This window comes from Lineus longissimus, chromosome 17 (assembly GCF_910592395.1).
Source record: "Lineus longissimus chromosome 17, tnLinLong1.2, whole genome shotgun sequence".
Classification (NCBI taxonomy): Eukaryota; Metazoa; Nemertea; class Pilidiophora; order Heteronemertea; family Lineidae; genus Lineus; species Lineus longissimus.
In genome coordinates, this window is record NC_088324.1 from 15791788 (window position 1) to 15810876 (window position 19089).

Consider the following 19089-nt stretch of genomic DNA (forward strand, 5'->3'; position numbering starts at 1 on the left):
TAGGTCCTTCTCAAAACTGATTTCGTAGAAGTGTATCTCCACTGTCGCATGCAGAAAGCCGGGTCGGCTCCTGACCGATTAACAGTATTCGTACAGTAGCAGTAGCTTCGTACTCCAATCAATGCAAAACGACTTTAACCTGCGTGGTGATGTCTTTAATTAACATTAAAGACATCAATAGGTAAATACCGGTCATGGGCCGATCATGAGGTGTCGTTCGTCCTGTTGTTTGAGATAGTCCCATGGTCATCGAGGCGGATGATTATCACTGACGGCGGGCGAGGTATCAAATGTTGCGAATCAAGTCATGTGGTTCTTCCCAAAACGTCTGTAATAACAGCAACACGCAGCTGATGTTGAGATACAGTCTATGAATTCTGTTATCACATACGTTTCAGTGTCCATGCTGAAATAAGTCTTGAAAAATGATCCCATCAGCAGTCGATCGTGGTTGAGAGGCTCCGTACAACAAGAATCGTGATGTGAGAATACGATCATCGTAGTAATGCTACAAGGTTTCAAGGTGGAGACATCTGGCTGTTGTGTTTGGAACTACCCATGACGCCCAGCAGCCCTGGGCGCGGCAAGGTTGTTGATGTTGTCATCACTGTCTCCGCCTGGATAACCATCAGGATTCACTTGGATATAGCATCTCTTTGGAGACCTGAGTAAGTTGTTTTGTCTTTATATCGGCATGATATCAGCTGCATGTAGTAAGCATTATCGGGAAAATACTGAGGTAGACTTGGTTTTGGATGTGCAAGGTTTGTCCTGACCGCGATCCTACCAATGGCATTCACATTCTCTCAATGTTCTTTTATGCTCGTCCATTATATCACATTGCATTGCTTCTTTTTTGATGACCACTCAAACAGGGTCGATCTGCTCCGTGTTATTACTTCCCACATCTTCATTGGTGCGATTACGGGAGCAAATGTTCCATCTATTCTTTCATAGGATACTTGATATGCAGTGTAGAAACTTCTCATCACTGCAAGTAATCACTCTTCGTGGTCGTCGTTGGCCATTGCTGGTTGCTTTGGGTGACCTTGGAGGCAGTAACAGGGAGTAGTATGCCATGTAAAAACTTAATATATATGTGTTATAGCGCTTTATATCGGATAATAATCTGAATTCTCAGCAAGATTCTCAGGTAAGGTCGTTAGTTACGATATTAGATAATAAGAATCTTACAAGAATCCTCCAAGAATCTTATAAAGATTCTACGTGTACCTAAACTTGCACTAGATCTGGGTAAGTTCCCGAATATCGGCCTTAACATACCCTTGGATTGGGCAGATGTCGCTGGAATTGGCAACCTTTCTATTCGTGGTTGACGGTGAAGGCTCTCGTGGAACCAATAAGAAGTTATATCAGTATATAACAACAGTCGGTTGACCTCTTCAAAAATCACCACCAGGTCACCTTGGATGTTGCAGTATGCTGTGGTTTGAAGTGTGGGTATATCGGAGGAGGAATTTCTCATTAACGGTATGGCTGATCTCTCAAGTAAAACCTCAGGTCATGAAGTGTTTGTAAACACTGCCACTCATTCGTCATCTGAAGCTCGAATGAAAGAGATAACATCGGAAACATTTCTTTCCATTAACCTCGGATGACGGCTGACAATGCGAGTTACAAATTGATATGTAGTGCGCTGGTGTCAGTAATTCTATTAGCATATTTATCTGACCCGGGTGGCAAGCAATATTGCGTGGTATTGTGATTGACCACGCCAGAGTTGCAGCTCATCATACTAAAAGTGGTGTTATATGCATTTTTCAAATATGTTTGCTGAAGGAGGGAAATACGAATGCAACAGCGTGGATAGATGAAGGTGAAGTCTGCCTCAGTGATAGGTACCCCTGGTCACTCATCCACCAGTGGCCGACTAACCGCTCGCAGCGTCGCAACCATCTTTGGAGATGGGGCTGTGCACGTCAACCATAAGTCCATAAAAGCTATTCCATCGTCTGGTTGAATTACGATACTGTGACAAAATACCAAAGAACCTGTGAATGCAGAAAGGAATAGGCGCCTCGCCGAAAAATTGCCACCTCTATCAGTTGCGTATGCGTATTGAATGTGCATCATTCTAGCTCACTGTATCCTCCGGCCGAATCCCCCAAGAGCGAACGTGCATCATTCTAGCTCACTGTATCCTCCGGCCGAATCCCCCAAGAGCGAACGTGCATCATTCTAGCTCACTGACTCCTCCGGCCGAATCCCCCAAGAGCAAACGTGCATCATTCTAGCTCACTGACTCCTCCGGCCGAATCCCCCAAGAGCGAACGTGCATCATTCTAGCTCACTGTATCCTCCGGCCGAATCCCCCAAGAGCGAACGTGCATCATTCTAGCTCACTGACTCCTCCGGCCGAATCCCCCAAGAGCAAACGTGCATCATTCTAGCTCACTGACTCCTCCGGCCGAATCCCCCAAGAGCGAACGTGCATCATTCTAGCTCACTGTATCCTCCGGCCGAATCCCCCAAGAGCGAACGTGCATCATTCTAGCTCACTGACTCCTCCGGCCGAATCCCCCAAGAGCAAACGTGCATCATTCTAGCTCACTGTATCCTCCGGCCGAATCCCCCAAGAGCGAACGTGCATCATTCTAGCTCACTGACTCCTCCGGCCGAATCCCCCAAGAGCGAACGTGCATCATTCTAGCTCACTGTATCCTCGGCCCGAATCCCCCAAGAGCGAACGTGCATCATTCTAGCTCACTGACTCCTCCGGCCGAATCCCCCAAGAGCAAACGTGCATCATTCTAGCTCACTGTATCCTCCGGCCGAATCCCCCAAGAGCGAACGTGCATCATTCTAGCTCACTGACTCCTCCGGCCGAATCCCCCAAGAGCGAACGTGCATCATTCTAGCTCACTGACTCCTCCGGCCGAATCCCCCAAGAGCAAACGTGCATCATTCTAGCTCACTGACTCCTCCGGCCGAATCCCCCAAGAGCGAACGTGCATCATTCTAGCTCACTGACTCCTCCGGCCGAATCCCCCAAGAGCGAACGTGCATCATTCTAGCTCACTGACTCCTCCGGCCGAATCCCCCAAGAGCAAACGTGCATCATTCTAGCTCACTGTATCCTCCGGCCGGATCCCCCAAGAGCGAACGTGCATCATTCTAGCTCACTGTATCCTCCGGACGAATCCCCCAAGAGCGAACGTGCATTATTCTAGCTCACTGTATCCTCCGGCCGAATCCACCAAGAGCGAACGTGCATCATTTTAGCTCACATGACTCCTCCGGCCGGATCCCCCAAGAGCGACAGACATAGCAAAATAAGCCATGAAGGTTTATTTCACAAAATATCATTAGTATTCGAGGTCTTTCGCCATCGATTTTTCAACGTCGTAATCTGAAACATCCACTAGTGCTAGCAACGACATGCAGCACGATGATAGAGAAGTCAGTGGGTCTTGAGAGATTTCCAGCGATTTTAAGATGACTAGGTTGATGGTCTACAAACACTGCACTCTGTGGATGCCGCATAAACTCTAGCTGTGTCACAGCCATTCAAAACCTTAGATCTCACAGCGGCCTTATGCCCCGATTTGTGACATGAATATCAAAATATCCACGGCAGTGCAGTGTGTACGGCGGCCATGAAAATGTCTAAATTGTGACACGGCGGCCGTAAATCATCTTGATAGTATCACGGTAGCCATGAAATACTACGTTCCTTGTCACGGTAACCATAGAAATGTCTAAAATGCCCGGCCAGGCAACGCCATAGAATGTCTGCTTTTGTCACGCGCGCGGTTGCCATGAAATGTCCTAGGTGTGGCCGACAAAGCGATACAGGATAAAGCGGAGGGTGGCGTTGGTGGCAACATGCTGGCGTATTTCTATACTCCTTCAGTTACCCGTTGGTCCACGACCACGACTAGCTTTTTTGAATAGCCAGCCCTGGATAGCATTTGTCAACGACAATGCCATTAACGAATGTAAACACTGAAATACGAATGGTAATTACGAAAATACGAATGTAATTAAACATGCATGACATGTCATGTTAACTGCTCAAACCTGCAAGAGACGAAAGAAAGCGATCAAAGCCAATGTGAACTGAGTAGTTAGAAGTCTATTTCTGTGGCTGACCTGGATATGTGTTATTATACTTAACTGATTATGATATAACACTGAATGATAGAGACTCAACATAGACTATTAATCATCATTACGGGAGCAAATGACACATATAAATCGAATACCATTACAAGGTATTAAGCCGAAATGATAAATGTGATCTGCAATGGGGATGGTTTTTTAGATTTGACGATGATTTGAGTGTTATCGACACCTCATTATTACCAAATCATGTTATCGCTGTGATGGGAACTGGTCATGGGCGAAATTGGTTGCTGTATGGTGCTGTTCGTGCATTTCACACAAATACATGTATCGTTGTGTCAACGCATGTGAGGAAAGCAGGGGCAGTGCAGCATAGAAAGTTAGTGCTTTGTTCAACCTAATGTTTACATTTTTCTGTCGGTATTTCACGCGGCTAAAGCAGTGACGCTGCATCATTTCCATGGCCCTGCCCTACACTAGGCAGTGATTTTAAACCATCAGAAGAATACTTCAAACAAGACCTTGATTTCGCAAAGCAATATCGTGACAAGCCTCCGGAAATGTTCTAATGTTTTTATGTTTAGTGTATGGTAGATACAAAATGAGAAATATCGACAGTAATAAAGCAAGTTGAAAGAAGCTGGAAGATCAGCGTCAACATTTATACGCATCATCTCCACGCAACATCACTATTTTGAAGTACTCTCAATAAAAATCCAACGGAAACGCACTTATTTCGCTACTTGTTCAAGCTACTTCACATCAAAGAGTCCTACTTTTGATGACAGAGTAATGTTACATTAAACATGGAATCTTGATAGCTGAATTTGCATAAAAGCTTACATATTTTGAAAGTTATGAATTTTTGAATGAATCATGTTAGCACCTGGTACAGGCCCTTTATTTTGTTTACGTTAAAATGTATATCACATGTACATATAAATGTCATATTGTATTCCTCGTTATACATTATTCATCAAATCTTGCTTGTAACGTAACAAAGGCCAGGTGTGTCTCTTTTTAAAGAAATTAAAAAAAGTTGAATTTTGACTGTGAAAATTACAAGCATGAAGCGGATATCACTAAATAGACATGCATACTCCATTTCATTTTACCAGATTTGCTGTGAAATCTTTATGGACACTTCAATAAAAACCGGGGGTTTCTTTGGCCGTTTAACGACGAACTTCTTCTATCTGAGCCAACACACGGAGAAAGCCGTCACAGTAAAACCTTCCAAAAGAGGCCATGGAATCGAGCACATGTGCTTACAATGGGGTGATACTTCTCCATCTGTATCACGAACTGTATCAAATGAACGGCTTTGCCAATATCAATGACTAGATAGCCGCGGCCTTAGCCAGGGAATATTGTGATTAATGTGAATATACAATGTAGTTATAATGTAGGGGAAAAAAAGGAATTAAACAGTAGAGAGTGATGCCAATGAATATTGCATACAAATGAACATCCTTGCTGAAATCTATTAAGGCAATTAGTACTTGTACGCTTCGTAGATGGAAGTCATTACTCCAGTTGCGTACCTCGATCAGCAGCAATATGGGTCACGCCACCCCGAATTAACCAGTCATTAATGAGAATAGGAGGGCTCCGTTTAATGTTGACTCCAGTTTTCATCTATCATAGCTTGGGCTATAGTTGGACAGCTGTATCAAGGCCACCTACATTTGTATTTGATTGGTGTTACCAGAGACAGCTTGAAACAGAGGGATATAGATGATTCCACCGAGTAGATAATCTGTACTTGGTACTATGTTCTCGGAGCATTTACATGGTGTCGACGCTAGCCTCCTGATTTCATAGCTCAAGTAGCCTACAGATGCCACTGTACAATGCATCAAAACTGCGGCGAACAGTTTGCATCCAGGTTTTTCCTTAATGTCAAATCAGCATGGCCACAAAACGGTTGCCCCATTACTGGAAACGTCACCATCATACTTATTATTGTTTCAGAAGGAATGGAGTGATATTTCAGGACTGCTGTTCAGTTTTTGCGTTATTAGCGTGTACATCTGGGAGTGTGCCTGCCAGTATCTGACGGCTTTTATCCATTAACTGGATGCCGAGGCTGCTAAGCCATCAGATATAAATGTTTAAGGGGCGAGCCCCAGGGGAGTCTGTTGTTGAGATGGCCCGGACAATTACACATGGCCTGTATGTCACTTTAGAATGTACCAGACTAACGTATTACTGATAACTCCCTCATTAATACAGATCAAGTGACCAAAAAAGCATGGTTTTTGAGGTTTTTTTGGTAAATTACTGGTGAAGTTGTTCAGTAATGACAAATAATGCCATTATTCGGGTCAGACGTGTTTATTAGCATTTAATTGTAAATGCCTATCATACTTGTTCCAAAATGGAATAATTATTCATACATTTATACGTTTTGCCCATCAGGTAGGCATTTGCCTCTTCCAAATCTTGCAGGGCCTACTTCTGAAAATATCTGATCAGAAGCCTTACTTCTTGATAAATGACATGTTGTTTTTCCCTATTTTCAGTAGTTGAGCAAAATGTGGTCCATCACATTAGCAGCAGTGTTAGGTAAGCGAAGCTATGACATCTCTCCTTTTTTTATTGAAAGTGCTGAATTTAAGTCTACTATCATGTATTCAGTAGGGAAACTGTTCTACATGCTAAGTGCAATGACTTGTCCTACTATCATGTCAAAAATATCTGTAAATGTCTTTGTCACTGGTGATCAAATGACGACCAACTTGAATTACCGCTCCTCCTAGTGTGTTGCCAGTAGCGTAGCTAAGCTGGCGAGGTGAATGAATACCCCTCATCCTGGCCAACCCGTGGCCGTCAATGAATAACCCAGGCAGATACCCAACCAGCCATCTTTGTCATTTATACACCCCCATTCCATCTTATCCAACAGTGTTGTGTGTTCCTGGAAGCAAAGCTGCCGAGGAGACTGAATGCCCCTTCCTGGCGGGCCCGTGGCAGAATGAGATAGCCCAGGCAGAGGAAAACCTCGGCATCTCGATCACTGACCTGGCCGATGGGAACATATTCGAGACCCTCAATGCCTCCACCATTGTGGAGAAATGCAAGTACGTTTCAACATACCAATTTGTGCATAGCAGACAGAGGTAGAAGAAGTCGAAGGTCCATGAGAAGGCACATAAAAAAGAAAATACGATATTCAACAACACAATAATCCTGAGACTGAGCTTATTGCATTGCCAGAAATGGTTTCAAATGCAGAATGAATAATGGCAAGATGAAGGGCTGGATCAGCCACGGGATGCCTTTCCTAATCCTTGTCGTCAGCTAACGCGGGTACGCCAGCCAGTCGTAAATCCGGTATTCTCATCTAAGATTCAGCAGATGGGTGGACTTGTCTCGTTTGAATTAATTCTGTTTTGGCATAAGGCATATGTAGGATAAGAATCTCTCTGTAGAATGTATTGATGGTCGTGCTAGGATACACTTGGTCCACTGGTTTATCTACATGTGCGAGCTGAAATGCATGGACCTAGACTCCCCGGGCAGCGCATCGCGTCATTCTAATTTGGTCTCCTTATGAACTGCCGCAAATCGACTAGCGGGAATTAGTGGGGCTGGACGATTAGCCAATGGGCATTGCTGTAACGAAACTGTAAGATACATTTCTTGTCATCGCGGTATATTCATGCACTCGGCAGACCAGATTAGTTTCCATGATGCCTGGCCTGTCCCCGACCCTGAGGCTATTTCATTCCTTTCTTCCTTTCAGACAGGAGAACAACGCCGACATCTTCAAATGGCTACAGATCATCGGCGAACACATCAACCGTTGTCGCTATGACGACACGAAACCGAGGCTGGACGCTTTCAACATCAAAGGCTTGAAGAAGGCTTTTGAGTTTATTTGCAAGAACGCGACCAACCTCAAGGGTAGGTGCAAGTGAGAAGTGTGTTTGGTCGACATCTGGAACCTAACGCGAGGGGCACTCTTCAACAACATCCTGTCTATTGGTAGACATTACTTACCTTCGCCATTGACGTCTAACAGGCCGAGTTCGGCAGTCAAGAGCGTAAGCATTGGCGGATTATTCTGCCATCGCGAGCTCACCTTCCAACAACATAATTCGCGCGAATTGCGTTTTCTTAAAACAAACACAGAATTTAAAAGAGCCTTTCTGACAGTCATGTAAGCATACTGCAAAAGGTATTTGTGGCCAATTCTCACCAATTCGCCTCGTTCCTGACAGTGCCCCCTGTGTTGGAGCAATGTTGGGAGGAAACGGAATGGCCAACTTGGAAAAAGGAAAAAGGATCAAGGTTTTGATTGATTAATGCCACCGTTTCAGTTATTGAAGACAAGAGCACGTGCGTAGAGGAGAACAGGGACGCCATCATGAAATGCCACAAGGATGGTATGGCGAAGGCCACAGACAAGGACATAATGTATCAGAAATGCAGGTAAGAGGCTCTTGGACTTGATTTCGCGCTTGGACTGTATTGTTACGTATAGTCACATTGCAAAAGGAGAACGTACATCTATATACTATATAAACCTAGTCATGTACTCATTTTGTATCATCTTTCAGGTCACCTCATCTTCCAATGAATTAAAGCAACAATATTCGTAATGAAATTTGAACACTTTGCCTTCATGAAAGTGTGATAGATTGTACTCGGGGGTTGGCAAGGCTGTTTGTTAAGTACCTCAACGCACCCAGTTGTATTTGATTCAATAAGTTTGTATTTCCCTGGGCGAATTCGGCGGCAGATGCAACACATCATGTTCGCCTATTTGAAAATGCGTTAACTATACAGCAACGTATGGGAAAATGCTGAATATGGTTCAAGCTTTTAGTATAACCACGAGATTTCTCTATCTGATTGTTTTAATAACCTCATCAGCTGACACGAAAATGAATAGGAATGCACTGTTTTTTCGGGGATGTAAATTAGCTAAAGAATAGATATTTGGTTGTATTGGGTCCAGGTATTGTGTTGAGAAACATTTTCTATTGTCCTGGCCCAGGTCCAACTGTTACCCCATTGATCATTTCCCTCGAATTCTGATTACCCGATGTTTACGAGCCTGTAGATGCAGCATAGGAACCTTGTAAACGCTCTTCATGCTATAAACCATCAACAAGTTGCCCCCAAGGTTGAAATCCAAACGTAGTTATCGCGATCATTTCTGCATTGTTTACATAACCTTATCAACTAATACCAATTCGCAATTACTTTTTGTAATTGACAGATACAGCATCGGTATTTTCTAACAAGAGACTGACCCAATAACTCAATTTCGCTCCATGATGTCAAAACATGGCCCTGTGAGGACGATCCTCAATATCTAATGGCAAACCTTATTAACCCGCCACAGCACAGCTCACTCAACTGTTCAGGCATTTCTTTTAGATCAGATTGACTGTGCAATGTTCTCTGAGTATCAATCTCGTCGTGTTAAGCAATCTAGAGCGTTTACTACCAGAAACGGGAAGCATAAACCACTATCACACATTTTTTCATTGGTCTGTTTTGTATATTTGCCTTGATCACGAAGCGTTGAACCGATTTAATCCACTTCAGGCATCTAAATATTGTCAATTTGATCCTCCCTCAGTGTACTGTCCGCCATCTTGGTTGCCTGGGTACATCTGGTAGAATTTAACAATAATGCGTACATTTTCCTGTACATCTCCGTGGACATCAGCCTCAACTGTTTCTATAAAGATTGGTGCTCAGTTTTCATGGTTGTGAAAAGAATGCTCACAATTCTTGCCTTCCATTGCAGTATCCACCGCATGCATGCCTACTGTGCCAAGAAGGTTCTCAAGGAAAAGTGTGGCAAGAAAATCGCATTCATCAAGGAAAAGGCAGCAAAGCTTGCGTTCCCTCCAACGTGCGACTGCAAATTTGACAGTAAGAACATATTTTCATCTATTTACGGTGAAAAAGCATTTTCACAATGCATTAGTCAATACATTTTTTAAATGAGGATATTCATCAACTTTTAGCTACGCGAAATGTCCATCGCGAGACAGTGATTGTGCAATGTTGATAACCAGACCGATAGATTTAGACTGGTCCTCCTTCAGACTGCCAATGAATGATTCAGGTATAACGTGCACGACCTATCCTGAGATCTCCTTCAACCACTTGTTTCTGTCAGCCATGTTTATTACCGATTTGTTAATGCCGTTTCGCAAAATATTCACGAGTGGTTCGTTATTGGATTCTTGCTACTTGGGTTAAATTCGTTGCCAATTAAATTAATTAGGTTGCCAATGTTCCACTCCTTACCATAACAGCAGAGTATGCGTAGCTACACGAGGGCGGAGTCCTGACAGTGTTAACCTTAACGTAGTCGTTAGACTCAACGTGAACATTTTTAATTGTGGAATTACTTAGATAACTTAAAGAGAAACAACTAACGCCGTTATGCTACCTAACGTCACCGTACATTCTGTGCTTATGAACAACATGGCCCAAGGACAAGACATGTATCCTTGGAGACACGGGATTCTATGCTGTCTATGTGATTTCAGGCATTTGAATATACCATCCTCTCCTGTTTCCCAGCAGATACAGCTCCTTTGCATTATTGATCCTTCTAATTACAGGCAGTCAATAGTAGTCAATGAAGTACATATTCCGAACAACTAATATGCTTCATTGTGGTGGTACATTTCAGTTAAACTACCACCAAAATATGCTGCTCATGCCCCATCCTTATGCACTATCAGCTGAGAGACATCCTGCGGGATTTGAGGAAGGGAAGGGGCAGAAATGAGGTTGGCCTACGCGGAGTTTAAAGGTCGCACGAGCTCGCCTCAAACAAGACATGACTGCCAATACAGGCCGCTATTAACCATGTCGACTTAAAGCAATTCCTGTCAGTCAAACAAACTCTTCTCGTTTCTAACAGTCATGTTGAATGCGGTTTATAAATCAATTTCTCCTTCCTTCCGCCGTCCCGAACCACAACATCCCAGTTCACTCAACATAAACGAGACAGTCTACTGGCCGTGTAGCAGTATATAACCATGGCAACGATCAATAACAATGTCCAGAGACGAGGCTTATGAGATTGCTAATCACAACCCTGCCAAATGGCAGCTGAATCCATCGTCGTACCATTCCATGGAGCGATAATCCCAGTACCATATTTCACTCCCTTTATGAAAGGATTTACATCGTCATGGCTTGCAGTTGAGTTAACCCTTCAAAGTGAGATTCTATGTACATATTAGGGCAGGACGGGATATTAGGCTGAGGAAAGCAATCGTTCTAGGCGGGGAAAGCCACGCAGAAGAAAAAAAACAGCGGTAGTAGTGGCGCTAGTATTAAGAAGGCAAACTCCCTCACTCGCTTTCTGACGAAGTGCTATCTCCCCACCCCAAAGTTATCCAATCATGTTACAGAAGCGACTAAAGGATTCATCCTGTTTGCTGTAACCTTTTACGTCCTCAGGCGGTTTCAGTCAGCTTCTCTCCCCCCCCCACGCCCGCAACCTATTTTGGCCATCATTCTCCTATGTGTTAGCTACAAAGTACATGTTGTTGCTTCATATTCTGACCATCTAGAACATGTGATTTGCAAAAAAGCAAGGTTTTGCAGAGACAAGGCATCCATTGTTTACCTTTTCCTCTTGCAGCCAAGCGCAAGACCTTTACAGTCGCCCGTGACAAGGACTGTGTGAAGGACAAGGACTGCTGGTCTCACCCCGTGGAAGGCCGTCTCCTCGAGTCACAGATGCAAAATGATATCTTGTTCGGAGCCAGAAACATCAAAATGTTGGAGGATTTATGCGCGTGAGTATCCCACAATGGGAGGACTTGTTCTCATTTACTGTGGGGCAGTCGCGATTCAAACCAAGCATTGGTTCTATACACGCACCAATAGCAGATGTTTGTGCCACTTTGCACTTGCTGTTTCAAGGCCGATAAACATGACTCCTGACTCGCCGCCAAGTTCTCTGTACATTTCTACATGCATGTTTCAATCACGATTCTTCCTGATCGATTTAAAGTTATTCCTAACAGAACGATCATCTCGAGTTTGAATTTCAAGCTTGATGTCAAGTCAGGTGAAGAAATCCCTAAAGTTAAAACTTCCTTTCTCTTTGTAGGAAAGGTGAATCACAAGATGCCAAGCCCAAAATTGTCGGCCTCCTCGGCACATGCTTCGATAGGGGGAGCCTCTGTACTTACCCAGTCCAGAAGTACAAATTGATGCTCATCAACTTTGAAGGATTGAAAACGGCAGCTGGAATGATGTGTGAAAAAATCGATGGTAAGGATCTGAACAGGGTCGTTCTACATAAAATTATTCTTTTTTCATAAAAGTTCTGAAAAATGTTCAAAGTCAAAATATGTTTGGGGCTGATGATGTTTCTTCAATCTGAGTGGAAAAAACAAGTGAAAAATTATTTGGACTTGAAAATGTGCGAGAACTTATAGCTTCGGTCCAGGAAAGAGGGAGTCTCATTATCCAAATGGCGAGTGGAAGTAAAAAAAACAAACTGGTTAGGCAAAGTTGCGGATGTTGATTAAAGAAATGAACCAAAACAATATTATGTTAAAACGATTCTCTCCATATCTTTCAGTCTTCAAGAACGACAAGGAGTGTGTGGAGAAAGAGATAGAGAAGACAAAGATTTGCATCGACAACGCGGTGAAAAACATCACAGCTGACTTGACGGCAGCTGGCGAGCAGGATAACATGAAACAAGTCATATGCAGGTATGTAAACGTTCAAATGGCGCCTGCGGTGACAGTCATGCAGTTACCCTATGTAGTAGCAGTAGGAAGATGAGCTCTTGAGGTTACAGTCAGATCGTCGAAATGCCTGAGAGTCAGCGCGGAAGAAGGCGCCTGCAGTGACAGTCATGCAGTTACCCTATGTAGTAGCAGTAGGAAGATGAGCTCTTGAGGTTACAGTCAGATCGTCGAAATGCCCGAGAGTCAACGCGGAAGAAGGCGCCTGCGGTGACAGTCATGCAGTTACCCTATGTAGTAGCAGTAGGAAGATGAGCTCTTGAGGTTACAGTCAGATCGTCGGAATGCCTGAGAGTCAACGCGGAAGAAGGCGCCTGCGATGACAGTCATGCAGTTACCCTATGTAGTAGCAGTAGGAAGATGAGCTCTTGAGGTTACAGTCAGATCGTCGGAATGCCTGAGAGTCAACGCGGAAGAAGGCGCCTGCGGTGACAGTCATGCAGTTACCCTATGTAGTAGCAGTAGGAAGATGAGCTCTTGAGGTTACAGTCAGATCGTCGGAATGCCTGAGAGTCAACGCGGAAGAAGGCGCCTGCGGTGACAGTCATGCAGTTACCCTATGTAGTAGCAGTAGGAAGATGAGCTCTTGAGGTTACAGTCAGATCGTCGAAATGCCTGAGAGTCAACGCGGAAGAAGGGGCCTGCGGTGACAGTCATGCAGTTACCCTATGTAGTAGCAGTAGGAAGATGAGCTCTTGAGGTTACAGTCAGATCGTCGAAATGCCTGAGAGTCAACGCGGAAGAAGGCGCCTGCGGTGACGGTCATACAGTTACCCTAAGTAGTAGCAGTAGGAAGATGAGCTCTTGAGGTTACAGTCAGATCGTCGAAATGCCTGAGAGTCAACGCGGAAGAAGGCGCCTGCGGTGACGGTCATGCAGTTACCCTATGTAGTAGCAGTAGGAAGATGAGCTCTTGAGGTTACAGTCAGATCGTCGAAATGCCTGAGAGTCAACGCGGAAGAAGGCGCCTGCGGTGACGGTCATACAGTTACCCTAAGTAGTAGCAGTAGGAAGATGAGCTCTTGAGGTTACAGTCAGATCGTCGAAATGCCTGAGAGTCAACACGGAAGAAGGCGCCTGCGGTGACAGTCATGCAGTTACCCTATGTAGTAGCAGTAGGAAGATGAGCCCTTGAGGTTACAGTCAGATCGTCGAAATGCTTGAGAGTCATCGCGGAAGAAGGCGCCTGCGGTGACGGTCATGCAGTTACCCTATGTAGTAGCAGTAGGAAGATGAGCTCTTGAGGTTACAGTCAGATCGTCGAAATGCCTGAGAGTCAACGCGGAAGAAGGCGCCTGTGGTGACGGTCATGCAGTTACCCTATGTAGTAGCAGTAGGAAGATGAGCTCTTGAGGTTAAAGTCAGATCTTCGAAATGCCCGAGAGTCAACGTGGAAGAAGGCGCCTGCGGTGACGGTCAAACAGTTACCCTAAGTAGTAGCAGTAGGAAGATGAGCTCTTGAGGTTACAGTCAGATCGTCGAAATGCTTGAGAGTCATTGCGGAAGAAGGCGCCTGCGGTGACGGTCATGCAGTTACCCTATGTAGTAGCAGTAGGAAGATGAGCTCTTGAGGTTACAGTCAGATCGTCGAAATGCCTGAGAGTCAACGCGGAAGAAGGCGCCTGCGGTGACGGTCATGCAGTTACCCTATGTAGTAGCAGTAGGAAGATGAGCTCTTGAGGTTACAGTCAGATCGTCGAAATGTCTGAGAGTCAACGCGGAAGAAGGCGCCTGCGGTGACGGTCATGCAGTTACCCTATGTAGTAGCAGTAGGAAGATGAGCTCTTGAGGTTACAGTCAGATCGTCGAAATGCCTGAGAGTCAACGCGGAAGAAGGCGCCTGCGGTGACGGTCATGCAGTTACCCTATGTAGTAGCAGTAGGAAGATGAGCTCTTGAGGTTACAGTCAGATCGTCGAAATGCCTGAGAGTCAACGCGGAAGAAGGCGCCTGCGGTGACGGTCATGCAGTTACCCTATGTAGTAGCAGTAGGAAGATGAGCTCTTGAGGTTACAGTCAGATCGTCGAAATGCCTGAGAGTCAACGCGGAAGAAGGCGCCTGCGGTGAGGGTCATGCAGTTACCATATGTAGTAGCAGTAGGAAGATGAACTCTTGAGGTTACAGTCAGATCGTCGAAATGCCTGAGAGTCAACGCGGAAGAAGGTGCCTGCGGTGACGGTCATGCAGTTACCCTATGTAGTAGCAGTAGGAAGATGAGCTCTTGAGGTTACAGTCAGATCGTCGAAATGCCTGAGAGTCAACGCGGAAGAAGGCGCCTGCGGTGACGGTCATGCAGTTACCCTATTTAGTAGCAGTAGGAAGATGAGCTCTTGAGGTTACAGTCAGATCGTCGAAATGTCTGAGAGTCAACGCGGAAGAAGGCGCCTGCAGTGACGGTCATGCAGTTACCCTATGTAGTAGCAGTAGGAAGATGAGCTCTTGAGGTTACAGTCAGATCGTCGAAATGTCTGAGAGTCAACGCGGAAGAAGGCGCCTGCAGTGACGGTCATGCAGTTACCCTATGTAGTAGCAGTAGGAAGATGAGCTCTTGAGGTTACAGTCAGATCGTCGAAATGTCTGAGAGTCAACGCGGAAGAAGGCGCCTGCAGTGACGGTCATGCAGTTACCCTATGTAGTAGCAGTAGGAAGATGAGCTCTTGAGGTTACAGTCAGATCGTCGAAATGTCTGAGAGTCAACGCGGAAGAAGGCGCCTGCGGTGACAGTCATGCAGTTACCCTATGTAGTAGCAGTAGGAAGATGAGCTCTTGAGGTTACAGTCAGATCGTCGAAATGCCTGAGAGTCAACGCGGAAGAAGAAGAAGTTGAAAACCCCACAAAATAATATATACATTTTGTAGTTTGAATGCTTGGGCACTTTTACAAAAGTGTCATTGCTGTATTTTAGAATTTATAACATGCCTTTGGCTTATTATGACACAATGATTGTAAATAAATCAGACGCTTTCTGATTATCTTACTGTCCGTTTGTTAAGTATTAGGACTTTTGCAGAATTACTTCATATTCCATTCGTCTACGTATTTCAGGAAACACAAGGAATTCGTTGACTGTGCCCAACAGCATTTCGGCAAGTGCTCCTCATCAGTTTTGGACATCGTCAAAAAGATTGTTGCCGAGCGAGAGCCCCGGATGTGTAACTGTGAGAATGTTGGTTACGACCCTGCAAGCGGCGGAAGCGACGTCATTAGATCTTCTTCTATCATGAGTGGAGTTTTGATAATACTCGGTTTCCTTCTGACCAAATATTTATCATAATGTGTGAATTTATGGAGAAAAAACGATGGTCCTGTTTCATTCGTCAAGTCAAAAAGTTTACTCGGCTTCGTGTACATTAAGCACATGTACACCCTTAACAGGATTCTTGTAAGTTTCTTAGTGATAACGAAGAATCTTCCAAGAATCTTTATAATATCTTTAAAATAACTAACATATTGTCCATGCACACTTGATATACCCTTAACTATGAATAATCTAAAGTCAATATCACAATTGTAACTATCTGGTTTGTGAGACTCGTAGCTATTGCGATATGTACAGAAGAGACCGCTAAGCAACACCGTCAGTAATGTTTTGGGTGATATAGAAATATATTGTATCGTCTTGACTATTATTACAAGTAATAACATTAACAGTTTTGAACCTCAGGTATTACCGATGTTTGATTTATACGATCATTCTGAGGGAAAGAGGCATCCTCTCATTACTTGTAGCATAGAACATCATGACCATACCTTACAAGTTAGCAGAAGGAGACATTACTGCTATTACAATCAGGGATATTTGAAGCTTGTGGTAAGTTGGAATATGTAACTAGCAGATTCATCTCTAGATGTGTGGCATTTGAGTTTTGGATTGTGAGACAGGAAAGGTACCCGTCACGATCGTTAATGGCCCCTCTGAATTTAAGAGTTCATGTATGCATCACATTTCATCGTGCATGCCTATTTTCAGGGTTGCCATTCGGCTGGTGAAACCGTTAGATGACTTAAGCCCGTGACGTTATATACGTATACAAAATCAGTTTTTCATGTTATCGTGACATTGATATCTAGGGATTAGGAGTCGTTAATAGCTTCGTATTAGAGTAAGAACGCTGATCCTACTGATCGATTAACTGCATGTTGTGTATTTCGTAGTCTTGTCATATGAGACTGATGAGGGCGCTAAAGAGTTTGAACCCTCGTCGTCAGTGACGCCTTTGGGGCATTTGTCATTGGCCCTTTCATTCCGCTACAGTCCCATAGGGAAGGTTAAAATCGATGTTGTTAGAAAACGAATATTGCTTGCAATGCAGGCTAATGTGAACACGAGCTGACAGGGAGATATACCCAGAAGATAGCTATGATCTATCATATTTGGAACATAAAAGTGGGTTGTGACGTCTCGAATGCACATAACCGGGTATTTTTTCTTTTATCATCCTTCTATATATATTGTCGTACGGACCTCATAGCGTCATATTGGCAAATTGAGCGCCGTTTTCCTATTTTGGATTTCTATATTGGTATAAACATTAGATATATGCACCATAAATATGTTGTCAGAATTTTAAAAAGTACTGTTATTAATTGTTCTATTATTGCTATGTTAATGAGTTGGTCAGGGACGCACCTTTGTTGTCATGAACTCAGGATGTTGATGATGAACAGTACTAGCAGTTAGAGTACATTCCGCTAAGTTATACTACAATGCTGGGCAAACTCCAAGCATCCACACTGAACACATGCAGTGGCTCCTGTCGGTACCTAGATAATGTTGAACGGGTGGAAAATGGAAGCTAGTTCACCCCGGAGACACTAGTAGGCCATCATAGGCAATTGGTCACAATGTACTTCTGTGTTGGGAAGGGTCTCTTAACACAGTATGAGCCACAGTGCCAGTAACACGCACGGCCCGGTTGTTCAAAACAAAACTTGACACTAACGCTGGGGTCAGCTTAACTTGGTGTTATATCCTTCCGTTAAGCCCGAGTTAAGTTAACGCCAGCGTTGGTGACAGAACTTGTAAGTTGAACAATCAGGCCCTAGTGGCAGGCAAAGTTTGTAACTCTCCGACGATCAAGCTGTGTCTCTGCGATGTAATTCAGCTGACGTACCACCACAACAAAGGTGTTCCTTGACCTACTCGGACAAAATCAATTTAAGTCTAAAGACAAATAAATGTCGTAAATTGTAACTGTGAGTATTAGTACACATATAGGACAGTTAGTAGTCAAAGTAGGCAAAGTTTGTAGTTCCTTCAAGAAGGAAGACACTTTTGGACTTAGAAATATTAAGTTTGCGTATAATTGACATGATTTGTTAACCAAGTTCCTTCGTGTTTACCGGAAGTGGACTACAGTGCCATGTGAATCTAGTGCCATAATTTATAGCGGGTATGTTCGTATAATCACATTGTCAGTTGTCCTAGCGCCCCTAGCAGGATCGTAGAGACGGTGGACATTCACTGGGTCGATGTGAAGTTCAACGGTAATGTAAATTGCTGCAATAAGAGCGACAATGATACTGAAAATGCTTTATATATCGTCTTCCAAGTGTCGACGGACATTTAACGAGAGCCTTAGGAAAATTTTACGCGGAATATCGCATACAAATATGTTCTAACTCACTATCTCCCAGGAAACGTAGCGATAGTATCGGCACGTCCCGCACGGTATCGCTGATATGCAGCGTTCGATCACCCCGAATAACCCATAGTTCTTCCATTGTTGACCCAGATCCATGGTCATCCCAGCGTTGTCTTTACCTTATTACCGTAAACTTTATAACCATTCGCTTCCTGTATCCATGGCAGCTGTGTAATATTTGCAAGTTACATTTCGAAATATATGTGTCGTCCATTAAAAGTATTTAGTTTTTAAATTGCGTGTTGAATTCTTTCATTTACCGTCTTGAAGAATCGACTTTGGTAACTGACACAAGCGGACGATCGCGTGGTGCTAATCTCAGAATAGTTGTATTATCCCTTCAACGACTCTGGATCAGCACGACTGACAGAAGTTAGAACCCTGGTGGTCACCCATAAGTTTACAGGATTCAATGTCAACAAGGACACTGTCATTTTTCTCCACTCAGCGCCTGATCATACTGTGCCTTCAGTTCTTTGATAAAATGGAATCACAACCTACGTCACCATGGATACGGCAATATTAAGAATATAAGGGTGTCCTCGGATACTTTGATGTTGTAATATTATACTAAGTAGTTCTGAATCACTTGTTAATGCGAAAC

At 44.0% G+C, this 19089-nt stretch overlaps 1 protein-coding gene across 3 annotated transcripts; it reads left to right on the top strand.

Moving 5' to 3' along the window:
- Nucleotides 1-552: 552 nt before the first annotated feature.
- LOC135501353 (uncharacterized) lies at nt 553-18720 on the top strand. Of its 3 annotated transcripts, none has more exons than XM_064793421.1 (10): nt 553-668; nt 6612-6654; nt 6995-7169; nt 7835-7995; nt 8412-8523; nt 9854-9981; nt 11717-11873; nt 12191-12354; nt 12668-12803; nt 15886-18720. In XM_064793421.1, exons 2-10 carry the CDS (start codon nt 6624-6626, stop codon nt 16112-16114), a joined length of 1293 nt encoding a protein of 430 aa, XP_064649491.1. In that variant the 5' UTR covers nt 553-668; nt 6612-6623; the 3' UTR covers nt 16115-18720. The 3 variants fall into 3 exon arrangements, with proteins under 3 accessions (XP_064649491.1, XP_064649492.1, XP_064649493.1); XM_064793422.1 differs by lacking the exon at nt 553-668 and adding an exon at nt 746-764; XM_064793423.1 differs by lacking the exon at nt 553-668 and adding an exon at nt 1135-1153.
- Nucleotides 18721-19089: the final 369 nt, after the last annotated feature.

Excerpts from the sequence above, each read along its gene's own strand:
- LOC135501353 (XM_064793421.1), top strand. The coding sequence starts at position 6,624 with ATGTGGTCCATCACATTAGCAGCAGTGTTAG. Across the intron at positions 6,655-6,994 it reads CACATTAGCAGCAGTGTTAG|TGTTGTGTGTTCCTGGAAGC; the intron begins GTAAGCGAAGCT and ends CTTATCCAACAG. Across the intron at positions 11,874-12,190 it reads ATGTTGGAGGATTTATGCGC|GAAAGGTGAATCACAAGATG; the intron begins GTGAGTATCCCA and ends TTCTCTTTGTAG.